Consider the following 25,775-nt stretch of genomic DNA (forward strand, 5'->3'; position numbering starts at 1 on the left):
TTTCTCTTCTTACTATTGCACTCTTTTTGGAGCAGTTCCCAAGCCTGGGCATGAGGAAGACTCTCCTCTTTAACCAGCCTCCATACTCTACAAGGTCCCTATAGCCTTAATTGCCTTTTACACTGCTTAAATGAAGAGAAGTAATCCTCTGTCTGGAGCATCAGCCATCTGTTGATCGTACGAGCCCCATTTATTTTCTGCTGCAAACTTGAAAGGCAAGGCCAACGAACGCACTGATTTTGCTTGCATTTATAAAGCCTAAGAGCTAACTGTCTTAGCGTGAATACCAAAGCTTAGGGATGCCTACTAAAAGGCCTACTGATTAAGTCAGCCGTTTTATAGATCAAGCCCTTAAAAATGACTTACAAATCGATATTTGTATATGATAACTTAAACTGTTTTTATCATGTGGAAATTCAAAATCTTATGACAGGCCTTAATCCAATTAATGTATTAGTGACTTCAAAAGCATGGCTTCACTAAGAACCTTTTTTGCATTCAAGTGATTTTCAGATGGTGTATCCTACAGTGTGTCGGAATGAATATGACTGACAAAGTTATCTGATTTTCCCGTCCTGGCTACACGGGCCACAGAGGTTACTGGGGGGGACTGTACCAGGCACGTGGAGCCACGCAGTGAAGCCTGCCAATCTTCTGATAGCAGCAAGGGTGGTAACATCGCAGAAGGTCAAAACTAGAATTAAAGAACAAGACATGGTTCTCACATTGTCATAGATGAGCCCAGCTGGCTTCAGCTGTCATGTTTACTCCCAGATCAAAGACATAGAGAAGGTCAGAGAAGCTAAACTGGTCCACCTTTTCCTGTGGGTGTGGCGGGTGAAGTAAGAGCAGTAATTAGCTAGAAGTCACTGGTGGGGCGGCAAATGGCTTTTACATGCAGGTGGGTCTGCTTTTTAATACGTCGTGAAGAAATATCTGTCTCTTCAGAGGGATCCTGCTGACAGCTACTACTGGGACAGCTTGCCAGCAAGAGGGCTGGTAATGTTTCCACAAACTGTTGGCTATAAGCAGTGCATCACTGTTGTGCTTCTCAGGTATTTTACCAGATGTGGCTATTGGTACACCTTCCATTAGAATCATTTCTACAAAGAATAGTTTTGGTTTTTTCAAAAAGCAAGCAATTCCTTTTTCCTGAAGAATCAACACCACCACCACCAATTCAACTTCAAAAAATTCACACAAGATTTGTTTTGATTTAGGGGTCCTAATTCTTCACCGTATTAAAAATATGTTTTTTACTGTTACGGTTTCATTGTGAACTGGGCCTGTCCTTTGTGTAAAAGCTCTGTAATTTTCAACAAACTGCCAAGATTTTGGAATAACTCTATGGAAGTTCAGGATCTCTGTGTTTTGAATAAAAAACAACTGCTTCCCGCACAGCTCCTTCTCAGGGAAACTGGGAAGCAGACCTTGCGTGCATCCTCACGGACAGCCGATGAGTATTGAAGCACAAAGCCGTGGCCATGGTTTTCTCCGTCTCAGCAATCCCTGAAAGCTGAGCAGCTTGACAAAACCCACCTCCCTCGGCACCTGGGCACAGTTCGGCTGCTAAACCTCTGCAAAACCTGGAGCCTCACGTGTCATGTCTGTGAGGCCACAGACTCCCTCCACAGCCAAACAGCCCAATTAAAGATTGAATTCAAATTCAGAGGAGTGCTGAATTTCAAATATTTGTCAACTGATGAATTCAACAGTTCATGACTAACCTACTCACTACAGCAGCCTCACTCCTGCTTTATCACTAATACTATATATGTATGTGTGTGCGTATAAGCATATATATAAAATATGTAGGTACGTATATTTTATATGTGTGTGTACGTACATACATACACACACACACACACACACACACACACACACACACATATATATATATCCCTCCTGCTAGTGTAAGCCAGTGGCCGAAGGAGACCTCTCAGACCGTCTTGCTGCTTCTTCTTCCTCACTTCCTTTCCCATGTGCTGCAAGTTCCTAGCACCTACTTGCTCAGAGATTCAAACATGCTTCAAAAGCAAATATGTTGGTGCTTAAAAACTGAAGCCAAGCACAAGGGGAAACCTGGTGCTGGCTGGAGCTCAGCTCTTGCAACAAAGCAGGGCACCAGCCCAACAGCCAGCGTGGGTGTCCCCTGCTTTTATTACAGTATGTGGGTGTGTTGGGGGTGGGGGGGCTGTCCTTGTGTGGGTGATAATGCAGCGTACAGCAGGTTGTGCTTCCTGGGACTTTTACACCCTAGCGAGGCCTTGGGGGTTTGAAGAGGATTTTTTTTTTTTAATCCTCTGATATAGCAGCTGCTGGAAAGGCTTTGTTAATATCCTTCCAGTGGGGACTGTACAGTGGGAAACTATGTTACCCTTGAGGAAGAGAGTTCAGACCTTTATTTAGACAATTTTCCCCTATGAAAGAGGAAGACGTTTGGTGTTTTTTTAATCTATTAATTCCACGAACTGTTTTTTCTTGCTTGCTTCCAGTCTCTTAGCCAGGACGATGAGGCAGTGATTTAAATGAAGAATAAATAAATTCTGTATATGTAACCCTATGATCTAAGGCCTGGAATGCTATAATTCTTTTCCATCCCTAAGTGGCCCAATTAAAAGATTGAATTCTAAGTAAGGTCACAGTGCCCTCTGCTGAAATCAAAAGCCCTGAGCAAAAAAAATAAAAAACCCAAAAGCAAAAAGACAAAAAAACAAGGCATAACAATACCATAATCCCTACTCAACATACAAAGAATAAAAATAGTTTAAAAGTGCCCTTAAGACCCTTAGGCTTTCCCTTGACAGTAATGGAACCATTTTGATCCTAATCTTGCTGCTCAGCTGTGCAAACTGTTCTGCACGTCCCATAATAAAAGTCTCAGAGAGCTTTGCTGGTGCTACTGATGCAGACATATGCCAAACGTCTTTCTCTTACACAGACAGAGGAAAGTAATTGCATATTGGTCGCAGTCTATTTAAGTGGCCAAAGTAAATTGTAAAAAACTCTATTTTTATCAGTGTTCTCTACATATCTGTGCAGAGTTAGGGTTTAATTTCACCCTTTCTTTGGAAGAGGAAGGGTTAATAATAACTGTGTTTTTGCTGACTGCCTTCCTTAAAGGGTGTGGGAAACCACGATGACTAAGAATGGGTGAGAGAAGAACATCTAAATGGATGGTTAAGGCTGAACTCATGTTGACTAATGAGCGTTAGACATTTAACATTAGAAAAAAGTGATGGAGGAGCAAGACCTCTGGAGCAGGCAAGGAAGAAAGGACTCGTGTGACGTATGTGGAAACTGTACTTCGCATATGCTGTGCCAGGAAACATGTGGGACGTGAGCCCCCAGTGCAATCTCTAAAGATGTTACATAAACATCAGTTTAGGAATGAACAGCTCTGTAGGCAGAGGCCAAGGGCCTGCCACCACGAATTTGGAGCAGGTTGTTATTGCGGTCATCAGCTGTCAACAAATATCCCAGTGCAATTACTGTGTGCTGTCTCTTCCTGTGCTTTTCGACTGGTGCTGGCAGACCAAAGCTCTTTATTGCCATGCAGATATGCCCTTTAGAGCCCATAAACTAATAGCTGTGACTTTGATTAAAGCATAGCTTTACAAACAATGGCCTCACTAGAGAAGAGAAGTGGACTGCTACCTCTCCACCAAGCACAGCTTTTCCCGGTCTCCAATGCACTGTTGCTATAGTTTATTCAAGAAATAGCAGCTTATAAGGTTTTGCTGTTATGTTTTTAATTTCCAAGTAGAACGGCAAGAGAGCTTGTGCCTCCAGAGCTATCTAAGAATGTTATCATTGGCTAATTAAAACAGAGTGCTTGGTCATGCGAATAACCAGTGTGGCTGAGCCTCAGATTTTACTCAATAGCGAACTAGCAGGTTTTTGTTTGAAGATGGACATCTGTTGGAGATTTTCATTAGGGAACATCTGGAAATTAATTCTTAAGATGGAGAGGGAGCTGAGAGACGAGAAGAATCTCTTCTTCAGTCAAAGTAATTTGCAGCACCTCTTTTAATCCTTTCTTCATTTCCCCAGTGCTCCCATCCAAGACACTCTTTCATCTGTCCTCACGACAACCCATGCTTTACATTTCATTATCTGAAGCTCAGCAAATAGCATCAACTAAGTTCACCCAGAGGTTATTCTAATTCCTTCCATCAGGGTTTCAATCTAGAGACTCGTATTATCCCGTTAATTAAAGTGACCACCTTTTTACTGTCGCAGCTTCCCCCTCAACAGCCAGCGCGATGGTGATGCTGCACCCGGCAGACACCTCTTTTTAAGAGGACCCGATACCTGCTGGGCAGGTGCCAAGCAGTAAGGCAACACGTGATCCCCGCCGCACAGCACTGCATCCTGTGGGACTGCAAGGTTTGGGAGCTGCAAACATGCAGTGAGCGATAGCCACGGACCCACAGTCGCTCCCATTGGCTGATGTGGAAGGTCCAGCAGCGACATGCTGTAAGCACCTCTTGCAAATAAATGCAAGCCTGCCAGGGGCTGGTGTACCCTGTAGAAGTCTGCACTCCTAAAAGGCTCGAGTAAAGTTGTGCTTCGAGCAGCTTCGCTTCAAAACATTTCGCTTCAGAAAGGTTTGGCTGCTGAATCTCTTTCACACCGGCGCTACTTGGCCACGTCCTTTCTCCTGCTGGCTGGCTCGGCAGGCAGGTGCGCTACCTCTGCTTTGCTGCAGGCACTCGGGAACGTTCGCTGCATGTGTCAGACCACAATACACGCTGGAGGGCTTTTTCCACCTCTGCTGGCAGTGCTTGTAAAATAGGTAGGGCTAGGTTTTGGTTTTGGTTTTGGTTTTGCACATCATTCACTTCTTGCTTTATGAACACTAGCTAAGTGGAGGTACAAAAATGTCATTTGCTTCAATTGAAGCACTCTACAACCTCATGCTAATCTTTCCTTGAACAACTTCCTTAATAACAGAACTTCCTCTTTTCTGCTAATATCTCCGGGAGGTGTATTTTGGTAGCACATACATTCAGCTGCCTGCATTTGTTTTTCCCTAGTTGGTGCCTTTTGACCCACATATCTGTTAGGATGAGCACATGTAGTACTTTGTACTGGATCAGAGAGAAGAGCTATGCTGAAGGCTGGACTAATTGCTTCTCTGCAGCTCTGCAGTAGGTTATGCTGTGGCATGACAGAGGAAGGAAATCGGTAGCTGCTGTACTTGTTTTGTTTGCTCTGCCACTGCCTTGGCCTAATACACTCTGTTCCCTGGCCTTTTTGCGGAAGAGCTGTTTCCTGCACGAGAACCCATTCGTGTTTGTGACACACTTTATTTGAAAAAGAAAAAATCGTATCCGTGTATATAGCGATTCCTTTCCTAAGCCTCTTTCATGATGACTCAGCTCTCGTTCTGGCTCTTCTCTGGTTCCTGCACCTTCTCCCTGGGACAGCCTCGACCCAGCCTATGAAAGCAGCTTTCTGAACAAATTTTGGCAACTTGACTGGAAATGACGCTATTTATATATTTGATTGCTGCCTTGAATTTCAAAAACAGCCCTGAAAATCTGGGAGTGGGTACCCCACTCCTAATGCAATATGCATACATGCATGTGGACTGCATTTTCTTGGAACCAGAAAAATTGGCTTCCTGCCTCTCAGTGGACAAAAGCTGCACAACTATATCGATGCAGTTTATCTGCCATAGGAAAATTAAACTACATTACTATAAATGTAGCAATGCTAGGAAAACTACACCGATGAACATTCAAAAGTGTCAGTGAACACACAAAACTCATACCCTGTGTATCTGAAAAATCTCCAAGACAGTTCCTTTGCATGTGGTTACGTTTGTTCATTGTATAAGAAGGAACAGATCCAGGATAAGATCTTGATTACAGAAAAGCAGAGATTAGCAGAATTAAAGAGAAAAGCAGAATTAAATATGCTTTTTAGCTACAAATCTTCTTTAGGTACTTCTGCAACAACTCTCATGAACAAAACACCGCACCTATAGTGCTTAGATTCAATTACTATTCCTGTGAACCTAAGCTCATGTTACTGATTATTCACAAGCTTAAGCATTTGTAGGATGGCAAGTATATAAAAAGTGTGAAGATAGCTATCTTGTAATGACTTTCTTCACAGCCCAAAGACTTGCCCGCACCTAGACTGTGTCTGTTCCTAATAAGAAAGATGACCTCACTTTGAATTTTCATATTGCAAGTATATTCTAGCAAACAATAGGTCTCTGATCAATTTAATATAGTTTGATAACACTTCTGAAACTCCTTAATGTTTATAATCAACACACAGAATGTTGGAGGGTCTTTTAAGAGCTGGATGGTTAGAATTTAGTTAATTACAGGTAGCAGTCCATGTTTCAGTTTTAGCATCTGCAGGATGTACCTCTGAGGAGGAAAAGACAATTTTGGCTCAGGCTTGCACTGCACTGTCCCTCTGAACAGAGCATTTGTCTCCCTACTGAGCTCAGCACGGAGTTCTGTGCATCCTGGGATCCTCTGGCAGCAACCTACTTTCACAGCTTCAGAGCAGATCCTCCGCAGTTTGCATCGCCATTTATTCATTCGCAGGTCTTGAACAACAGGCTTCCACAGGCAAAGAGAGGGCTCTTTTGCATGCAAAAATATTTTTGTAATTTTAGAATCTACTTTGGGAACTGTGTTTAATTTAGTTATTTACACATCCACATGTATGTCTAGGAATTTTGCAGTTCTTTTAAGACTCTGTTGTAAAACTTGCATAAGCAGTAACTGCTAGGCCTATACTTATTAGTGTGAACTTGATTTATTAGCCTGGTTTTAGAAACTGTCTTGTATGTCAATACTGACAACGATGTCATGGATTGTGTGTAAGACTGCCCTAGGGAAAAGAAAAAATGAGTACACAAGGACTTAAGCGTGGAAAAAAGAGAAACTGGATAATAGTAAGAACCACTCCCCACCCCCAGCTATTCACTTATAGAAAGAGTGGGCATCGACGTTTCCAAGCTTCATATCAGTATTCTTTCTGATTATATATCCTGGACCCCTGGAATTGGGTTTTTAAGCATTTAAGCATTTAATTGAGTTTGTTCAATGAAATAGCTATCAAAGAACTTAAGCCCACCCTCTGGGCTTCTGTGTGATTAGAAAGGGCCCGTCTGGTACTCCACAAGTGGCACCGCACACAAAATTTGCAATGGAGATCAATACGTGTATACAAGTTCTGTGCCTTTAACTTCTTCAGTCTGATATGGGCAGGGTCGCCATGCCTCATGTTTATTTGCAAAAGCAATTTCCATGCATCTACCCAGTGCTGAACATGTTGCTACAATCTGAGTTACGCAAACACCAGAATTTTAAAGCAAGTCTGCGTTAGGCAATGGCTTTGTTAAAAGAGGCAGATTTCACTTTGAAACCCAGGTTTGGTTTGGCAGGCAGAAGGAGTGGGAAAACAGGAGAGGTACAGCCCAATTCCCAGTATCTTTTGGAAACAGAGTTAATAGGGAAGGATGGACTCAGAAAAAATGGACTCAGAATTACTCAGAAAAATCCATGGACAGCAAAACACTGACAACATAAGAAATTTCCTAAGGGAATAAGACAGAACTAGAGAAGCCTCCCAGGCTCTGTGGTCAGGGAGGGAGGCAATGGGGAACCCTGTCCCATCATAGGGAAAGGAGAGATGCATGTATGCTTCTAGGGTGAAAAGACTGCAAGTAAGTTCTTCTTGAACCATTGTTTCTTTTCCTCCATCCACATCCAACTATTCGATCGTGACAGGAGCTCTTGTTTGCTAGCTACCACAAGGAACCCAAATGGAAATTGTACATGCTGCTGTGATTCTTGTGAGCATATATAGTTATATCTTCTAATGCTTTGTGTTTCACTGTTGCATAGGACAGAAAACAATCTGTTGTCAATATATGGGTACTAAAAAGAAAAATTAATTCCAGGACACGCTGCATAATGAAGTTTATAGGAGATCATTAAAAAGCAGAAATGGGCCATATATGCTAGTGAGTGATGCTCATCATAGAGTCATTTCTCAGAAATAGAACTGAGACTGTGATTTTTTTTTTACTATTACTGAGAACATGTGCCACAGACATCATTTGCACCAGGGATGGAAGAAAACTATTAAATCACAGTTCACACCCTGCAGATGGAGCAAACCATCTTCTACTAAAGAACCTCACAGATATTTAAAGGACAACATGTAATCTTCTGAGATCCAAGACTAGTAATTACACAAATGCACGCTGAACTGATCCTAGTGTGCCTGCTGAAAATTTCACTGGAAATGCCACATGAGAAAGAGACAGTTACATTTCCAACTCTTCCAACCACTTCTGGATCAGCATTATTACTTATAAACTTGTACACCTTGCACACACAAAAAGATCCTGAAAAATCACTTCATTTTTATATTCTCTTTAGCATAAATTATATGTAAAAAAGAGGCCACTACATCTTCTAAGAACATTTTCTCTGAAAACATTTCTAAATCGGGATATTTCGATGTTATCTCATTCCACTTGGACAGACCATTTGCTTCAGCATTTCCCAGTGCTCTCAACTCCTTTTCGAACGTAATTCAAAGGTAGAATGAAAGCGAAATATGGGCTATAAACCTCAAAGGTGTGTTGGTGTTTAAAATAAAGTGGTTTATAATCCTCAGAACAACACATATTACAAAGTTACTTAACAGAGGAACAGAAGAGACCAGCTCAAGCGTTTATTGCATTGTCAGATGTAAAAATTTATTTATCAAGTGTTTAGATTTACAGAAGACGACACTTCAACTGCAGGTCCAATTGTTCATCTCAGTACTTCTTACACTGGAATAATCTTGACATTTCCAAGTATGATTTTTGCAAGATGGCTTGGAACAGCTGAATCTCATGCTTAACGGCCTACCTCACAAGCTCAAAGACCATTTTGTATTTGTGATTTCTCATACTGAGCAGCTGAGAATAGCAGAAATCTTAAGACCATTGTAATCCACAAATACTATCACTACTGCACTCAGAGCATCAGTAAACTACATCGCCCTGTGTTACTAACATTATAGCTAGTCTTAAAAGACTTACCACACACTTCTCTAACAAAATGCCCTTTTTACATTAAAACAGAACTGTGCATCCGTTTGGCTTGGTTTTACTAAAAAGTAACATCAGTCACCTGTTTGTTTAACTTCACCACTTGTGTCGTGCTCCTTTCCCCTACCCTCCCACTTAAGAACAAAGATACTAAAACAGGCAGTTTAATTGTAGCACTGAGGTAGCATATTCTAGTCGAACAGAATAATAGGTCTGCTATTGTGCATTCTCCCCTTTAAAGTACAATTAAAAAAAAATTTCAGTTTCTTTGGAGAAGATAAGTGAAGACAGTTCATTTCCAACAGCCACTTCAGGTTAACTTCAAAGGACAAGCATCTCTGAATGGCAGATATGTTACACCAGGTGGAATGAAGGCAAACATGTGCAATAAGAAGGAATTACGTCAGTCATTTCAGCTCTACTGGCCCCTATTATGAATGCACCTTTACAGTCTCTGAAATTTAAGTCTCTGAGCTGTGTCTCAGTTCTTCTAAATGTGTTTGACCCAGAGAAGATCAAATGGGTGTGACAAAAACAAAAGAAACCAAATAGGTCTAACAAAACCAATAGGAAATACCAGCTTGAGTATATTAAGAGAGCCACAGTTACAGGCAGAAGATGTAACATGACTAACTGAACGAATTGAGACCACTTTCTACTTCCTTCATCTAAAGTTAGATCTGGGGATAGCCTTAAAAATCACTGCAAGAGCAGAAGTTTAGCTTCATAAGGAATTGAGAGTAAAAAACCATTTCTCAGCTTTCTTCTGCTGTCTAAAAGCTTTAAAACAAACAATAAAAACAAAAAACAAACTCCTGCATATTTTGGGGTGAGCAGTAAACAGTGATCTTGAAGAGCTGCTGCTCCATATGCTACGCTGGTGCAGGTGGCCCTGGCAATCTCTGCTGCACTGTTCACAACTCCCTGCCCTGGGCTGGAGCTTGGAAACCCTCCTCCTCTCTGTCTTTCAGAGAGGAAGGCAAAAATATCACTGTGGTTAAAATACCTTGAGCTTAAGCTGCATGCAGAAGAGAAATTGCTCTTTAATATCTTGGAAAGCAGGTGAAGAATATAACTGAGCAGCCTGCTAAATGACCTCTCAGAAAAACATGTAAATGGTAGAGGGAAAATGTAAATTAAGTTAACATGACCAATTCAAGCTGTTTAGAAAGAGAGATTTTAATGTTAATCTTTCAAGTAATCTAAGATGCACTCCAACACCGGTTATCAAAACTTTTAAGGCTTTTTTGAACACCCTCTTAAATACAAAGGAGTATTAAACAGAAGGAACTTGTTTACAGCAAATACAAACATCTGAAAAAATCTCTGAAATCTGTTTATACAAATACTAATAAATTCTTTAATATTTTGTACAACTAGAAGGTGCACAGACTGGCATTCAAGCGGTCAATGCTGGCAAACGTCTGTCAAACAATAACATGATTTACTTGGATAACAATATAGTTTAAAATGCCATAAATTAAAAATAAGTTAGTTCACATTTTTTCCCCCCAGCATTTATGTACATCTTAGTCTTTAATGAGATCTTGTAGCCTTCTTTAGAAGTTCCAGGTCTTTCCGTCGGCTTTTGATAGCTCTGGCACAGCCATACTCTTCCAGTTGTAATGGGATATACTTTTCTATCTGAACTAGCCCTTGCCCAGCAGGACTGGTAAACAGCTTAATCCAGGATGGCTTAACGTTTCCTTTGAAGCCCAGAAAGGCCACGCTTCCTGTGACAAAAAACAGCTCAGTATTATAGAAGCAGCCAAATCCATTCAAGTACAACACACTAACAGCTCAGGAAGAAAATAATGCGCTACTGTGCTACTCTCCCCCCAGGACTCCTTAATGCATTTATCCAATCTCAGCTTCCCATGCAACTCACAAGGAAATACTAGTTGGTACTTTTTTTTTTTTTTTCCATTCGGTATTAAATATTTTGAAATCTTTATTTGAAAACACAACTTGCACGTCAATACAGGACTTGCGCCAGGACCCTGAACTAGGGCCGTGAGGCAGAGCGTGGTCTAGTCCATGTGATCTATAAAGACAGCGTCCCTCAAAATACCAGCAGCTTCTAATCGCTGCGTTCAGGTTTTGTTAGAACAGGAAGCACTAGACTGGCACAAGGACGCTTTTAAAAACAGAACCGAAGCCCCTCAGATTTGCTGGGTGTGGCACAAAAATCTAAGCTTTGAAAAAAAGTCTGCAGAGAAGAGGAAGATGCAAAACTTCACCAACCGTTGCTCTGAAGGTAAGGCAGTTTGGCTGTCCCCAGGGACAAGAAGGCTTCTGATATATTAGGGCTGTCTATATCACCTCTTGTGCTCAGCAGAACTATAGACCTGCATCAGAAACAATGCAGAGATGGCAATGCTTGTAAACTCGCAAAGTTTTCCTGAATACTTTGTTGCATGCTTTTACAGTTAGCTGGCCCAATAGTCCACTTGCTTCATAATACTCATGGTAACGCTACACATAAGAGATAGACAACATTCTCTGGAAAGGGTTCCTAGAAAATAGTCCGTTTTAGAAAATAATTGTTATTAAAAAACAAAACTTACTTTTAAAATTGATTTCAAAATCATTTGGAAGTCTGATTCAAGTACGGTTTGTTCAATGAATAAATATTTTTGTATCAAAAACACATGAAAATTTTGATACAAAATTAAAATATTAGAAAGTTCATTTTTCTGATGCTAACTTTTTATCTTTGTTTAAAATGGGTTTAGGGATAAGTAGTTTTCACCCTGGATGAAAAAGAGAAGTCATTCACTAACAGTATAACATTTTGTGATGTACTTCAGATTTTTAGATAGTTCCAGATTTTAAGAGAAGTGAGAAAATTTGAGAAAATCTGAAATACTTAGTGTTGCCTGTCTTCCACCTCAAAAGCAAACTTCCTTATTTAAATTTCATGCAATAACCTTTTTTTAGCTTAAAAAAATTCTGTGTATGTTGTAATATTATATTGTCATTTAAGGCACTGACAAAAACTGTTAAAATGCTCCTGTTTCTCTCTCTTTCACTCACCTTACATATGTTTGGTTCACTTACAGTGCTTCTGTAAAAACGTAGCTAGTGAAATCCTTGTTAGAGAGCAAAATATTTCCACACAGAACTACAGTTTACAGGACATACGGTAAATAAACAGTCATTTCACATACCTTTGTGGAATTCCAGATTTTAAATATCCATCTACACGCTTAATGTCTACTTCAGAAAATAATTTATTTCCTGACACTGTGCCAACGCAGGCATCAACTACAACAATAAGTATACCATTATCCTTGAGGGAAAACATAGTGTCATTGACCTGAATGAAAAGAGAAAAAGATGGGAGGGAAAAAACAGATTTTTTTTTCAGTTACCTATGAATTCAACAGCTATTCTAACGCGCTCAAAGTTATCTTCATCTAGCTTAGACACAATGGTGTACAACTCTTCCCCAAAACACTTGCTTCTCGTTAGCATCTCTTCACTTTTCCCCTGGAGAGCAGACTTCTTGTGGGACTTCTGAAATTGCATTGGAAGTCTTGAGTCAGCTGCTTTTATGTGAAGATCCTATGTTTCAGAGGAGTTACTCCTGCCTTGGGTGAGTTCTCCCCTTCGGAGAAGCTAATGTTCAGATACTGAACTGTCTGCACCTCTTGCAAGAGCTTAGTTAATCTGCCTCTGCGGCAATCCAGTTTTAGCCCTGTTTTTCCCATGAAACACCCTTACTGCTTATGATTAGGTACAGAAAGGCCCCTAAAAGTTTGCAGCTTCTGTGTCAAGACTGCTGTGCTAACAGATTACAATTGATTTGTTCGTCTAGGTAACGCAGAGTTCCACTATTTCAACCTAGATAATGCATTTAAATAGCAGAGAGTAAATCACATACAGATTTTAAGCTCTGTGGTGTGAAGATACCCGCAAATTCGATCTTCAGCATCATGTACAAGTCTCCCTTAGCTTCCAAACACACACCAAAAAAATTCGAAGTAAACTAAGTTACAAATACAAAAATCTTCAAAACTGTAATTAGAAAAGGATCCATAGAGGAGTTTAACAACGCTTAATGGTTTGCATGACTTATCCTATTAACGTCATTCATCTGTTAGCACAAAAATTATTTCAGCAAAATGGATTATTTAACAAACAGTTTTTTCAAAAGAAGCCATCAACAAATGTATAACAAACCAGATTTCTACAGGAATCTGCACATTTTAAACTCTTCTTTACTGGTACAATTTTCTTGCCAGCAGCAGAGGATTTGAATACATAACAGAAGACTTTGGAGCCTAATTTTCTGAGGTAAAAACATCAGCTTGTTTTTTTTTTTTTTAAATTAAGAATCAACAGTTATCTGAGTGAAATGAGCTCAGCATTACGTAAAGCTGTACAACTGCTGTAAACAAACTCCCGAAGAGAAAGCTTGTTAGAAGAACACCATAAGCAGTACTTACAGAAATAAATGCTTGCTGACCTCTGCTTAACTCTTTTTTACCAGGAGAATTAATCTGCACAAGGAGGTAGTTTTTGTGAGGATCACTGGTGAATACCATCTGGATATCAGACAAAACAGTTTAAGTATACACATGCAGGTGTCATCAACACTTTACCACACAAGGTTTAACTTACTCAAATAATCTATGCTCCAAAGCCAACGTATGCATGTAATAATCAAAGATGCCATTTCCATTACTAGCAACGACAATCAATATAATGATATATTTTACCTGAGTTGTGCCACACTTTGTACATGGTACAGTAGTTTTTACTGGCATTTGCTTTATGACAGTTGGCCCTTGGTAGTACTTTGGATAAGCCTTTGCCATGCAGTTGCTGATCCCTTTTGCTGAATCTTTGGTCACAATCTTGATCCTTTCACATCCCTGAGATGAGCAATAACTGTGACCATCCCTATTATATTTGGCTTGAAGAAATAAAAACAGTAATCTATGCAAAAGGTGAGAAAAGAAAAAACAAAGGTAGATCATTTGCTAGAAAGATACATATTCTAACAAAACTTTATGGCTACATTCCATGATTTCAAGAAGCAGGGAAAAAACAGTATTTACACCAGCATTTACTTCTATACAATTGTTTAAGCTATTTCAAAATATTTACAGTTTTTATTAGAGTTAGGAAGTCTCTACTGACATAGCTGAAATCCCTAACAATTACAGGGGACATCACTACGAAGGCATCTGTTCTGAAAATAAGAGCCACTCCTCAAAACAGAGGCTTGCAGGAAACAAAAAACAAACTGCTGAGCACAAATGTTTTCTTTGATCGTAGATCTTGACAGATACCCAGCAGTAACTGTTTGGATATTCATCTTCACCCACCAAAGCCAGACAATGTAGTTGTACTCCTGCATGTTAAGCAAATGCCTGGAAACGCATTTAAGGGGGTAGTGGTCATTACTGTTCTCACAATAGAGTGACTCACAATAGTGTTCTCACAATAGGGCACAGAGACTGCTAACAGTCCTTCTATCATTTAATTGCTATCACGGAAGCTTTTAGACAAAGGAAACTTAAATGTCTTTTTAAAAGGTACATTCATCAGCACATTTACCACAGAAGGTCAGAGTAACACACAAGGGAACAAAGCCTGTATTAATCATTTGCTCATAAACTGAAGAACAAAATTTGCTAACGTGCAACTGATGTATGGTAGCAGGTTTACCATGTCCTAAATTTCCTAGAAGTGTCGCAGTGTCAAAAGTACTTTTGAAGAGGAGACTAGGACTTTTAGGTATTTCAGATGAGTCTGAAAACAGAGTAGTATTTTCAGAAATGGGTACATGTGATCTTTAAAATATTCCTGAAATCAAAATATTTTCAGAAGTTTTTAGAAATTTCAGTTTAACAGGAGGGCACAAAATTTTCTTTTAAGACTTTAAGCAACCAAGTTACTTTCTGAACGACACTGCTCTGCAGCATTCCGTATACCATGCTTTTTGCAGGCTTGGGACAGCAAATAGCTGTGACAACTATAGCATTCTCAGAAAAAAATATTTTAATGACAACCACCGTATTTCGGAAATTAGAAGTCAGGTAAAGTGCTCTTTCCCACATGCTTTGGGCTCCTTTGAAATCACTTTCCTCTTATGAACACATCTCAGAGCTGATTTTAACAGTATCAGGCTGGCCATTTTAAGGTTGAACACCACACCTTCCTGTAGGGCCAAGCTACAAGGAGTTACCCAGTACTGCTGTCGAAATAAAACTTCTTGTCTGATCGATTCTTTTCGAGTTCCAGCATTGAAGATACAGGAGTATAACGCTCTATCTTGCTTGATAGAGCAGATGACTGCCTCTGAAAGGTTTCCAATACTATAACAAAATCCGTATTTGGTTGATAACAAAGACCAACACGAATCCAGTCATTCCTGGAAATAAAATCAAACGTATGATTCACCGTTAAGAATGGTTCAGGTGACAATGTGCAACAAACAGATCCATTCAAACAAGAAGTAACAGGAACACAGAAATACCCCCACATCCTCAAACCAGAAGACCTTTCTTCCCCTCTCTGCGTAAAACGTTTCATTAAACTTTACAGTAATTTTGATGCCCTTAAGCTAGGTTTAATCTTATACTTCAGATATGTAATTAGTTTATCTGACAAGATTAAATGTGTCAAAGCACTCAACTCCCACTCTGCACAAATTCACTATTAGACACTTTTTCTCCAAAAGATTTTCCTTAAAGACACTCTTTTAGCTTTAGGTGCATGTCTGCTGTTTAAGCTCAGGCTTTTCACATTTTAATATTTGTAGCAAAGATCAAGATCCAGTTTCATCAATGGTGTGCAACTTTCATGGATGCTAATTCTGCATGTCATTACTTCGATGATACTTTATAATATAACCAAATAACAAGAACCGAAAGAAACATACTTGTTGAAGTTAATGAGGTAAAGATAAGTGACATTTGGAGCTTTTCCATTCCAATGTATTGTGTAGCCCTTTTGAAGCATCACTACTGGCTGGTACTGTTGAAAGACGGCTCTCTGATTAATACCTCGCAGAACCATGGGATTGGATGGGTATTCATCTCGTACAATGGTCATGGAAAGGTTCTGCCCGTTCCATGTTTGGATATAAACCTATGGGGTTTTAACAGGGAGGAAAAGAAAGAAGGGTTTGGACACAATCTTTTAGTCAGTGCAAACAGAAATTAAGTATTGAAGAATAACCAGTACATTATGAACAGAGCTGCTACATTCTGAGGTTCTGAACTATGCAAGACTCAAACAGAACTCTTTTTAAAGAGCTGTTTGTAGAAAGATTGTAGATTTTGCCCACCTTACAGACTAAAAAAGGGATGAAGAAAAGAAAAGAGAGGTATAGAATCAATATTGCTGGGTCAGCAATGATCTGCTGGGTCAGATTCACACCCAATGTGAAGCAAAAATTGGATTTTTCTAGAGAAGAGATTTGTAGTTCAGAAAGCTCTATTTAACATTTTCATTAAAACAAACAAACAAACAAACACACACACACACCACACACACAAAACCAAGAAAACAAGACCCAACTCATGAACAAAAGATGGTTCTCCAGTGGAAGAAAATCTCCAACGTAAAACTGTCTTAGCAGACAGGAGTGCAACATGGAACTTACAGTATGCAAACTCACAGCATAAACATTTGCTTTTACCTCGCTCCATTTAATATTATCTTCCCTGTCGACACACTGAGAGTTAAGCAAATTACAGAACTGAAATATACAGAGCTGAAAATATATACAATACACATAAAAGTAGTTGAAATACTTTTAAAAACACTTTGAAGGACTTTTTTTTTTAAACTAAAGATAGGAATTTTGTTATGCTATCTCTTCAATTGTTCACGTTCTAGATTTGTTTTAAACAGAAGGCAGCACCAGTACTAGCCTGAGCATACGTCCCACTGCAAATCACTCCATTCCATTCTGTATTGTTAATGCATTTGGGGTGCTGAATCAGGTAGTTATCCATCCTGCCAACATAGGTATCCTTGTAATCAGTCACTGAACCATCTAGATCATGGAATATTGAGGTCTTATCACCATCCAGATCTCCATCTTCAAACCAGGGACCAGGTTTTCCAAAGAAGACTTTCAGAGAAACCTGGTAATAACAATTCAAATAGTTAACTTATTGCTAGGTGAAGCACAAAGTAACACTTGCACAACTCCAGAAATAGAGGAATTTGACAGAGTTTTTTTAAAAACTTTCTGGAAAAAGCAGTGAAATCTTGCAAACAGAATTTCATTTTTCAGTAGTACGCTCAAGTTCAAATCTTTTGCCCAAAAGTTCCTTATTGCAACACACCCTCCATCTCAAACAGTATTTCTTTTTGTTCAGGGGACAAAGGACACCCCTTGGGTAACTTCTCACCAAAAGATAAAGTCTGCAATAGGGATGTACGGAAAAGATGACTGGGAGCTTTCAGATGATAAAAATACAGCAAGAACAAAGCGAAACCTCTTACAGCAATAAAAGCAAACTTGTAACTAACTTACATTGGGACCAAACTTCACAAGAGAAATGTTGTTTTTAGGTGTCATCTGCCATGTGTTCTTCATCAAGAAACCAACTGCACTGGTAAATCTATCTGGAGTTGGCACAAAGTTTTTAAATGTGCATTTGGTTAGATGAATAGGTCCATCATAAATCTGAAAACCTCTGATTGGAAACGTCCTGTTAATGTAAGTAAATATTTAATGGTTTTTAAAATAGCATTTGTAACAAGCGCTGGTGTCCCATTCAAGAATCAAGAAAGCAACATGAAGACAGTGACCCACAAATCAGATCTCAGTAAAGGAAAACTTGTTTCTAGACTTATCTATATGACTCCAAAATTCCCAAAGAGCCTGGAGTCTTTGAATTAGAAGGAATAGCTGCCACAGTCCATCTGCAAACCCATCTCATCCCCAAGGAGGGGGAACACCACAGGAAAATACTACCACTTGCTCGACTAGCCTGACTACCTCATGAATCACCACGACGTTCACTTCCCAAGTAAGTGAGCCCTCACAAACGGCTAAGCTGCATAAAACCAGTCTCGGCCTCAACCCAGCTTTCATCTCTGGAGCAAGGGGTATGATCGGGCACTGCGCTGAAAAAGCATCACATGAAGCCAGAGGGAAAAAATAAAGGATCATTGTCAGAGACAGATTTAGTCTGTAGTCCCAACCTATCCCTTGAATTCCCTTTACCTGAGAGCTTTTTTTTCTTTCTTCCGAGCCCAGCTGTTTTAAAAGGCTAGGCTTTCATTACTATGTAGGATAACTTAAATTGGTAACGAAGAAAAGCTTTCGGTAGCATAAAATCCAAACAATTTGCAAAAAGACAAAAGTGAAACACCTATCATGCAAAGTGTTAAAAACACTATTACCTTCAACAGAGTCTTCATCTCCTACAGATCACGTAAAAAAGGGGCTTACATCTCATACAAAAAACATTTCAGGGGCAATAGTTATTTCACTCATAAAATACTTACCGATTTCTAGGTAGGGTGCGTGATTTATTGTATACTCCTCCAGTTCCCCCATATTTATTTTGGCCACCTGGAAACCCATAATTCTTGCTCTCACCTACAAACAGAGACTCAGATACCTCCTGGCTGGCACCTTCGTCATTTGGGAAGCTCCCATCACTATCAAAGCAATGTCAGAGATAAGCTTTTAGTTAATGTTCACCGGCACGTGAAAAAACCAAGCCGTGGTGCTATTTCTCTTCTTACAATGGTCTTCATAAAGCAAAGCAGTCTACACCTCATTTACAATACATAACGCAATAAATTTAATCATTAACAGTATTTCAGACTAATTGTTTAAGAGACTGAACATACTTGCCCAGAGCTGAGCACTACATTTTCTTGTCTCCCCTTGTAGTCCTGCACTTTTAGAGCTCACAGCCGCAGTTCTAGACTCAGTTTGCTGTTACCTAACCTGGCAACAATTTTGGCAATTCTACCAAAGCCACTTAATTGCCTTGTATTAAAACAGCACTCTGCTTGCTTGGAAAACTCATCTCCTTCCACTTCCTCTACTCAACTCTTCAGAGAGAAAACCAAAACTGCCTAAGGAGACATGCTATACTAAAAACACTGGGATAAAAATAAACATTTTGGTGAAGAGGCAGCAAATTTTGCTGTAAAGCCAGTACATGCTGAATTAAAGTGCAAGCTTTGACAATCATGCCAATCTACAGCCTGAATATCGTCTTTTGCACCCCTGGAAATAGACCAGGATCCAGAAATGACACTACAGCCTTATGCAAGTACACCCGTTCATTTTGATAGAAGGATTGCTATCGTCAGAACTTTTAAGCATGCAAAACCACAAGTGATTAACACAAAGTACTCACCTAGCAAACGTCAAACCTATTCCATTGTCTGCAAACCTAGAAGAAAGTTTATCAAATGAAGCTTCAAGCCACATTTTCTGAATTATCCTTCAACAAACTATTGTAAGAGTACAGCATGTTCTGAACTACATAAAGCTCAAGTTTTTGTAGTAATGGAATTTAGAAACCCTCCACCTTTATAAATACCTCTTATAAAAATGCTGATGTTAAAAAGAGATGAAGTAATCTTTTACATATTTTAAGTGGAAACACTATAGCTTCAGGGAAACCATAAACATCTCAGTACAAATGTAGCGTCTCAACCACCTTTCAGAATTCGTTTTTTTGGTTAAGCAAATTTCTTGCTTCCATTTAAGTACGTTCCCATTTAATCATGTATTAACTTGTTTCATCTAAAATTGTGGGATGTTGTGAAAGTAATGGAAGATGATGAAAAGCTCCCAGAGTCAAGCATCAGTCTGCTCTTACAACCCTGTTGTAATATATTGTCATAAACGCACCTTTAGAGGAAATTTCTTTAACCTAATACAGCTGTTTACTTCTGGATACCTACCCAGAGTTCTGAATGAGGATATCCCCTCCCCTGACCCAGGCCCCATGATCGTTGTTTTTGAAAGAGATCAATCTGTCAATCAGGGCAGCAACTCGGGGCTTCTCAGGGTCTGCATCTTGATGAGGCCGAAACCTGGGGCAGGAAAAGCAAATGCTTAAAATAAAAATATTATTTGCTTTGTATGTGTAGGGCTGAGAGAACCTGAAAGCTAAACACTTGCACTCATCTGAGAGACGAAATTCAACTCTGCTTCACGTTTGGAAGCGACAGAAACCAGAACTACGCGTATCTGTAATTCTCCATTTCTAGAGCTGTGTAGACACTTTCCTAATCAAGTGGGAACTTCTCTTTTCCCAGAACTCTCCAGCTCTTCGTTCAACCTCCCTCAATTTCTCAGGCTGCGCTTCACCTTAGCTTTAGACCCTGGCTTTTTCTCCCTGCCTTATGCATCCTTTCCCCACTTGTACTGCAGTATTAACATGAAAGTTTGCTGGAGGGAACTAAAGCTCCTTGGCAGGGCACACGAGGCTGCCCTGCACCAGACAAAAAAAGGGCTGGAGGTTTGTTTGACTGCTCCTTCAAACCCGCATGGTGTTGAGGAGCGCTCCGCGTGGGAGCACAGCCGACATACTCCTGTATTCCAGCTCAGACGAGGGCTCCATATTGTCACCAAGATGGTCTCACAGGGTAAGCTATGGCTGGGATCTATTTTAGCCAACAGGAAGAAATAGCTGGATTAGCAACTGGTGGAAGTTGTCACATAAATTACCCTTGAAATTGCAGGGGAAAGGCATTGTAATTCATAATAAATTTTCAAATACAATCTGCTCAAATTGCAGTTTCATAAAAAATATTTATTCCCCTCATCTCAACCAGTTTGCACTCTATTTGGGATCTGCCGTATCATGATCCGTGTTCTGGAAGTTTCCTTGGGCAGGCAGAAGAAGTAGGGATTGTTTGGTTTTGATAGTCTCTGGATCCATGACTGAGATTCAAATTTCTCCAGGCTGACTCCAATCATTAGTGGCCTCACGTCATTACATTCAAGTGATCAGTACAGTAACCAACACAGTCATCTTCCTGAACTATATTTTCAGTTTTAAGGCTCGGTGGCTACAACAGATTATTGATGAATATAACTACTCAGTATTTTCCTTGCCATCTGACATTTGGTCACTAACCAAAGATATTTTATTTGAAGTTCAGGATAAGACTAGCCAGATACAATATAACGTAGAATTTTCCTAGATTCTCCACTATTGTCTCTCACTTTGTAAGCTAAATAAACTGTGTTCGGGGTGTACTATCTCAGCAAATAACCTCCAATAAAACTGTACCACTACACTATGAACTCTAAGTCTAGGACGTATGCCAGGAAACATTCAGCAATAGGAAAGGCAAGTGGATGCATTACTTACCACTTGGATGCCTTTTTCAAACAAGTATTTATGACTGAATCATCAGAGAAACAAATTTTAAAATATACCTTTACCTTTAGCAGCAATAGCTGAAAAAGATACTCTGCCTGTGACAATGGAGTATGGTTAAAATGAATTCCAAAAGGCTGAAAACCACTTGGGCAAGGGCTCAGGAGGAACAGCCAACCCTTTTAAGGCACACTATGCTCCATTTTTCCGAACACACACACACACATATACACCTTTTTTCTGATATGACCTTATTTTTCAGTTATTATTATAATATTTAGAATATGCTTTTTCTCATGTGAAGGTACAAACCATTTATTACCTTATCTATTTTTCCACACATTTGAGACAAAGAATATCCTTTACCTTGCATTGTTGTCCAAACAAAGGTATTCTCTGGGATCCTCAGCACTAGCATTAGTTGTTTTAACACCTTTATCAATGAACAAACCAGCCTGAAAGAAAGAAAGAAAGAAATTTCATACTATCCAGCACTGAAGGCTTTTAACTAGTTATCTTCAGCAACAAATACAAGCATTAGATTTATTAAAAAGTTACAATGCGTTCAGTACACTATACTACATACTGTCTGATCTTTCAGTTGGCCTTAGCTGATATATTCTCTAAGAAAGAAATAGTCTATGCTGGGGGGGGGGCGGGGAGGAGGAGACTCGCATAGGATTAGAAAACAAATAAACAAACATGCACACACGCATACTCCATTCTTGGAAAAATCATTAAAGTTCATTTTAAATTTCTTTCACATCATCTGACTATCTGGGGTTTTACACTTTCTTCCATATGCTGTTTAAGACAATCTGGAAATCAATCTTGTGATGAATTTAAAATATTCTCACAAATATCACCAATGGAAGAAGAAAAAAAAAAAAAACGAACTGTGCAAGATTGCTTGGGTGAAACTTAGCTTTAGTGGTAAAGGTGATTTAAACTAAAAGACAAAACAATCATCATCATCAACTTGAAACTCAATTATATAGCATGAAATAATTTACTTTTGAAAATAAGAAAGCATTTTTGTGACTAATTTAACAAATTAAATACACTGCAGGTGCACCTGTCTTCACCTGTGGTCCAAATTACGATTAGAAGTCACTGTTACTATACAAGAAGATCTTCAGATCTGCTACTGGAGTTAGTTCTTTTAACGTGTAATTTAGCACGCAATTTTCTATCTTTAAAGATCACAACAGTTACACTGCTGAAACACTTTTTTTCTTTATGATGCACTCTTGCCTTCAATACATTTTAATTCCAATCTGAAAAATTGCCCTATAGTCTTAAACAAACCTTTCCTTAACATAACTTCTATAAAATGGTGCACCCACACTTTGACAGTTAGGTGGCTGAGGTACTAACAAGTAAAAGCAGAGAATTTTTTGGCTAAGAAAACAACCAAGACTTTAACACAGAAAGACTCTGCAAATACTGATTCTGGGTTTTATTAGGTTAGCTTCACACCAACAAAAACAGACGCTGAAGTTAAGCAGCTTTACAAACGTCATAGATACCTACACAGACAGCAGCTACCTTCAGAGTGAAAGCACCAGTTAAAGGACTTGAACTGACTTCACTCAGCAGAACGTGGAAAAGGTTAAAATCACTTTAACAAAACAACAAGGAGCGCATGTACCTAGAGTGAGAACCCTCTCACAAAAAATTGCTGCCAATAGGTGGACTTCTAAAGGCAGCTGAAAGTATAATTTCTAGTCATGCTGCGTCGCCGTGTGGAACTACTCAAGTATGTAGAAGACTCCAGGAAAACACGTCACAGCTCTTCTGTGAATCATAGCCATAATGAACCTCACTACTTCAGGGATCAGCTTTCTTCAAAGTAGCAAACAATGCTGCCAGTAAAACTGAACAGTGTCTGAAAATGTTACTCCTGAGGCAGTGTGTTTCACTAGGAGTATTAGTTTATTTCAGTTGTACGTGCTTTAACAGAACATAAAACACAGTAAGTACTTGAAATGAAACACTGCAAGAAACCACATGCTTTTTATAAACTGTTCCACAATACCTAGACAGAATCATACAGTTCAGTAATAGCCCAAGCTATCACCTAACTGGATTATCATTTAAACAGATGAGTTCTTATATAGAAAAATAACAAAAAAATTTTAAAGTTCTTTAATTATGAGATAGTAGACTACCTTAAAATTGGAGTGAACCCTGTTGTTATAGAAGATTCCTAAAGGTGTAAGCTCTGACTTAGTTTCAATGGCTGAACCATAAGAATCTCCTGTAGCAATCTTGTGAAACAAATACCATATTCCAGCATCCTGCAAATAAGAAGAGAATAATATTACTCATAAGAGAATCTGATACATCAGTGCTGATGTATTTACTTCTAATCACAGACTTGTGATGTATGTTAAATAGAACGTGGATATTTTAAGTAAGGCTGCAGATACGAACAAAGCCAAAATTAACTGCGTACAATGGAACACACTTTTCAAAATAAATTCTCTGAACAGCTGTTTGATAAGAAAGTAAAAATTTTCAAATAAGGATATACTCTAGTGAATAATATCTATTACAAAGTGTTTTGCCTTTCAGTGAAACCACATAACATTACACATTTAAGATCCTCTGATATTTCAAATCACAGGAAAGCGTTGAGCATTTTTTGCATTTGAATTAGACTTCTTCATATATACTTGGTTTCCTTTTGTTACTAGCAAATGATGCTAGTTACTGTAAAATATTCAAAAGCACCTTCTCTCTTTCTTACTGCTATAGTCTGACTAAGATTTGCTCATTTCTGCTTGCATTTAATGACATAGCCAAACCAAAAAAAAAAAACAGCAAAAAAAACCACACACAAGAGTTTTCAGGGAAAGCAGAAAAAAAAAAAGTACATCGAGAAGTCTGGCCAGTTTGGAGCACTGTGCCAATAACATGCAGTAATAATTTCAGCGTCTGTTCATTTTCTCTACTTCCTCAACACCCCTGCTCTTAAAGAGCCTCGATTTATCTGGCAAGATAGACCCATAAAAGCACCTCTTCTTACCACACTTGGGCTCACAAGAGGCGGCATAGGGACTGCACTAGAATAGTAAACACTTACAAGTCTGAAAAAAAGAAATCTTGCACGGCCACATGCTCTGCACTCTTATAAAGTTAAAAAAAAAAAAAAGAAAAAAAAACATAGAGAGCATTAAAAGGTTAAACAGTAGCCAGAGAATTACTGCCTATCAAGTGCTCTGTATTTTGAAAGGAAAAAAGTTTTCATCCTCCTTACTGTTCCAAGAAATATCAAGAAATATCAAGAAACTGTTCCAAGAAATATCTGGCTTAAAGAATTCACAAGTTTCACTCTGACAGAACATACTTAATTTTCCAGCAGCCCTGGAAACTGTTTCTCAGTAAAGTATTCCCATCCCTAACGATGACACAGCTCCGCACTTCTGATGATTAACAATGCTGAGCAAATGTGGATGTTTCATTAGTAAAATACCAAAACCTTACCTCACATATAATCAAATATAGTTCCATGCTTGGCAAAAGCAAGTAATTTTTACCCAAAACACATCTTGCTGCTTAGAAAAAACCGTTAATAAGGAAACTTAAAAACTCCTTAAGCACTTACAGGTATTCAGAAAGATGAAAAGGCTATTTTTAAGAAACACAAGTGTATCTCTCCTATACAGCCCAAACAAAAGAAAGGCATCTTTTGCTGATACAGCCTTACAACAGACTTCACTGTGTAATAAGGGAGAAGGCAGTGGTGTTCTTTTATTTGCTTGTGAATTTTTACAATTTACGCCAGCAAAAGCTCTATACTATAATTTATAGCAACAGCTTGAATATTTTGTTTCTGAAACATAACAAGCTGTAGCCCTTTTATCCTGAAGTGACTACGTCCATAGGTTTGCAGACTTAACGTGCGTGCATATCAGAGCCACTAAACTTTGTGCCATATACAAATGCTTGCTCTGATAATACACACCAGGATAACAAAAGGAAGTGTCATTCTCTGGGATACACTGCAGATGCAAAAAAGACCTTGCAAATTTTAGGCACCAGATGCATAAAAGCTGTTTCCTGTAACTTGGCCTGCAACACTGAAAACAGGTAAAGGAACAGTACATAAAGCCAACAAAACAGATAGATGCTGAGTAGGAAACAGAAGAATGGTTTCATGCAGCAAGTTTGCCCAGATCCTTCCTAAGAGTAGGCTGCTAACAAGAAAAATGTTTCTCCAGAGAAAAAAAGAACATGCGAGAAACGGAACACAAATTTTGTAAGTTTTTTACACTACAGATATTTCAACTCCTTTCAGTACTTCAAATACTGTTCCATTAAATCAATTTTTTAACGTATTTTATGCCTAAGTCATA

At 39.0% G+C, this 25,775-nt stretch overlaps 2 protein-coding genes across 12 annotated transcripts in view; one reads left to right on the forward strand and one right to left on the reverse strand.

Moving 5' to 3' along the window:
• The window catches only part of CZH9orf85 (chromosome Z C9orf85 homolog), a 457,360-nt gene that overhangs the window by 343,976 nt on the left and 87,609 nt on the right, over nucleotides 1-25,775 (forward strand). The gene's annotated exons all lie outside the window — the stretch shown is intronic.
• CEMIP2 (cell migration inducing hyaluronidase 2) overlaps nucleotides 10,244-25,775 on the reverse strand; it is a 54,074-nt gene continuing 38,542 nt past the window's right edge. For all 11 annotated transcript variants that reach the window (XM_068927247.1, XM_068927248.1, XM_068927249.1 and 8 more), the window contains 14 exons: nucleotides 23,586-23,714; nucleotides 21,781-21,869; nucleotides 19,988-20,119; nucleotides 19,435-19,470; nucleotides 18,566-18,721; nucleotides 17,586-17,763; nucleotides 16,975-17,190; nucleotides 15,978-16,186; nucleotides 15,282-15,467; nucleotides 13,807-14,026; nucleotides 13,534-13,632; nucleotides 12,253-12,401; nucleotides 11,327-11,430; nucleotides 10,244-10,815 (listed from right to left, as the gene is read on the reverse strand). In XM_068927247.1, the coding sequence (XP_068783348.1) occupies nucleotides 10,619-10,815; nucleotides 11,327-11,430; nucleotides 12,253-12,401; nucleotides 13,534-13,632; nucleotides 13,807-14,026; nucleotides 15,282-15,467; nucleotides 15,978-16,186; nucleotides 16,975-17,190; nucleotides 17,586-17,763; nucleotides 18,566-18,721; nucleotides 19,435-19,470; nucleotides 19,988-20,119; nucleotides 21,781-21,869; nucleotides 23,586-23,714 (2,100 nt within the window). In that variant the 3' untranslated portion in view covers nucleotides 10,244-10,618. The remainder of the gene's footprint in view (nucleotides 10,816-11,326; nucleotides 11,431-12,252; nucleotides 12,402-13,533; nucleotides 13,633-13,806; nucleotides 14,027-15,281; nucleotides 15,468-15,977; nucleotides 16,187-16,974; nucleotides 17,191-17,585; nucleotides 17,764-18,565; nucleotides 18,722-19,434; nucleotides 19,471-19,987; nucleotides 20,120-21,780; nucleotides 21,870-23,585; nucleotides 23,715-25,775) is intronic.

This window comes from Struthio camelus, chromosome Z, assembly GCF_040807025.1.
Source record: "Struthio camelus isolate bStrCam1 chromosome Z, bStrCam1.hap1, whole genome shotgun sequence".
Lineage (NCBI taxonomy): Eukaryota > Metazoa > Chordata > Aves > Struthioniformes > Struthionidae > Struthio > Struthio camelus.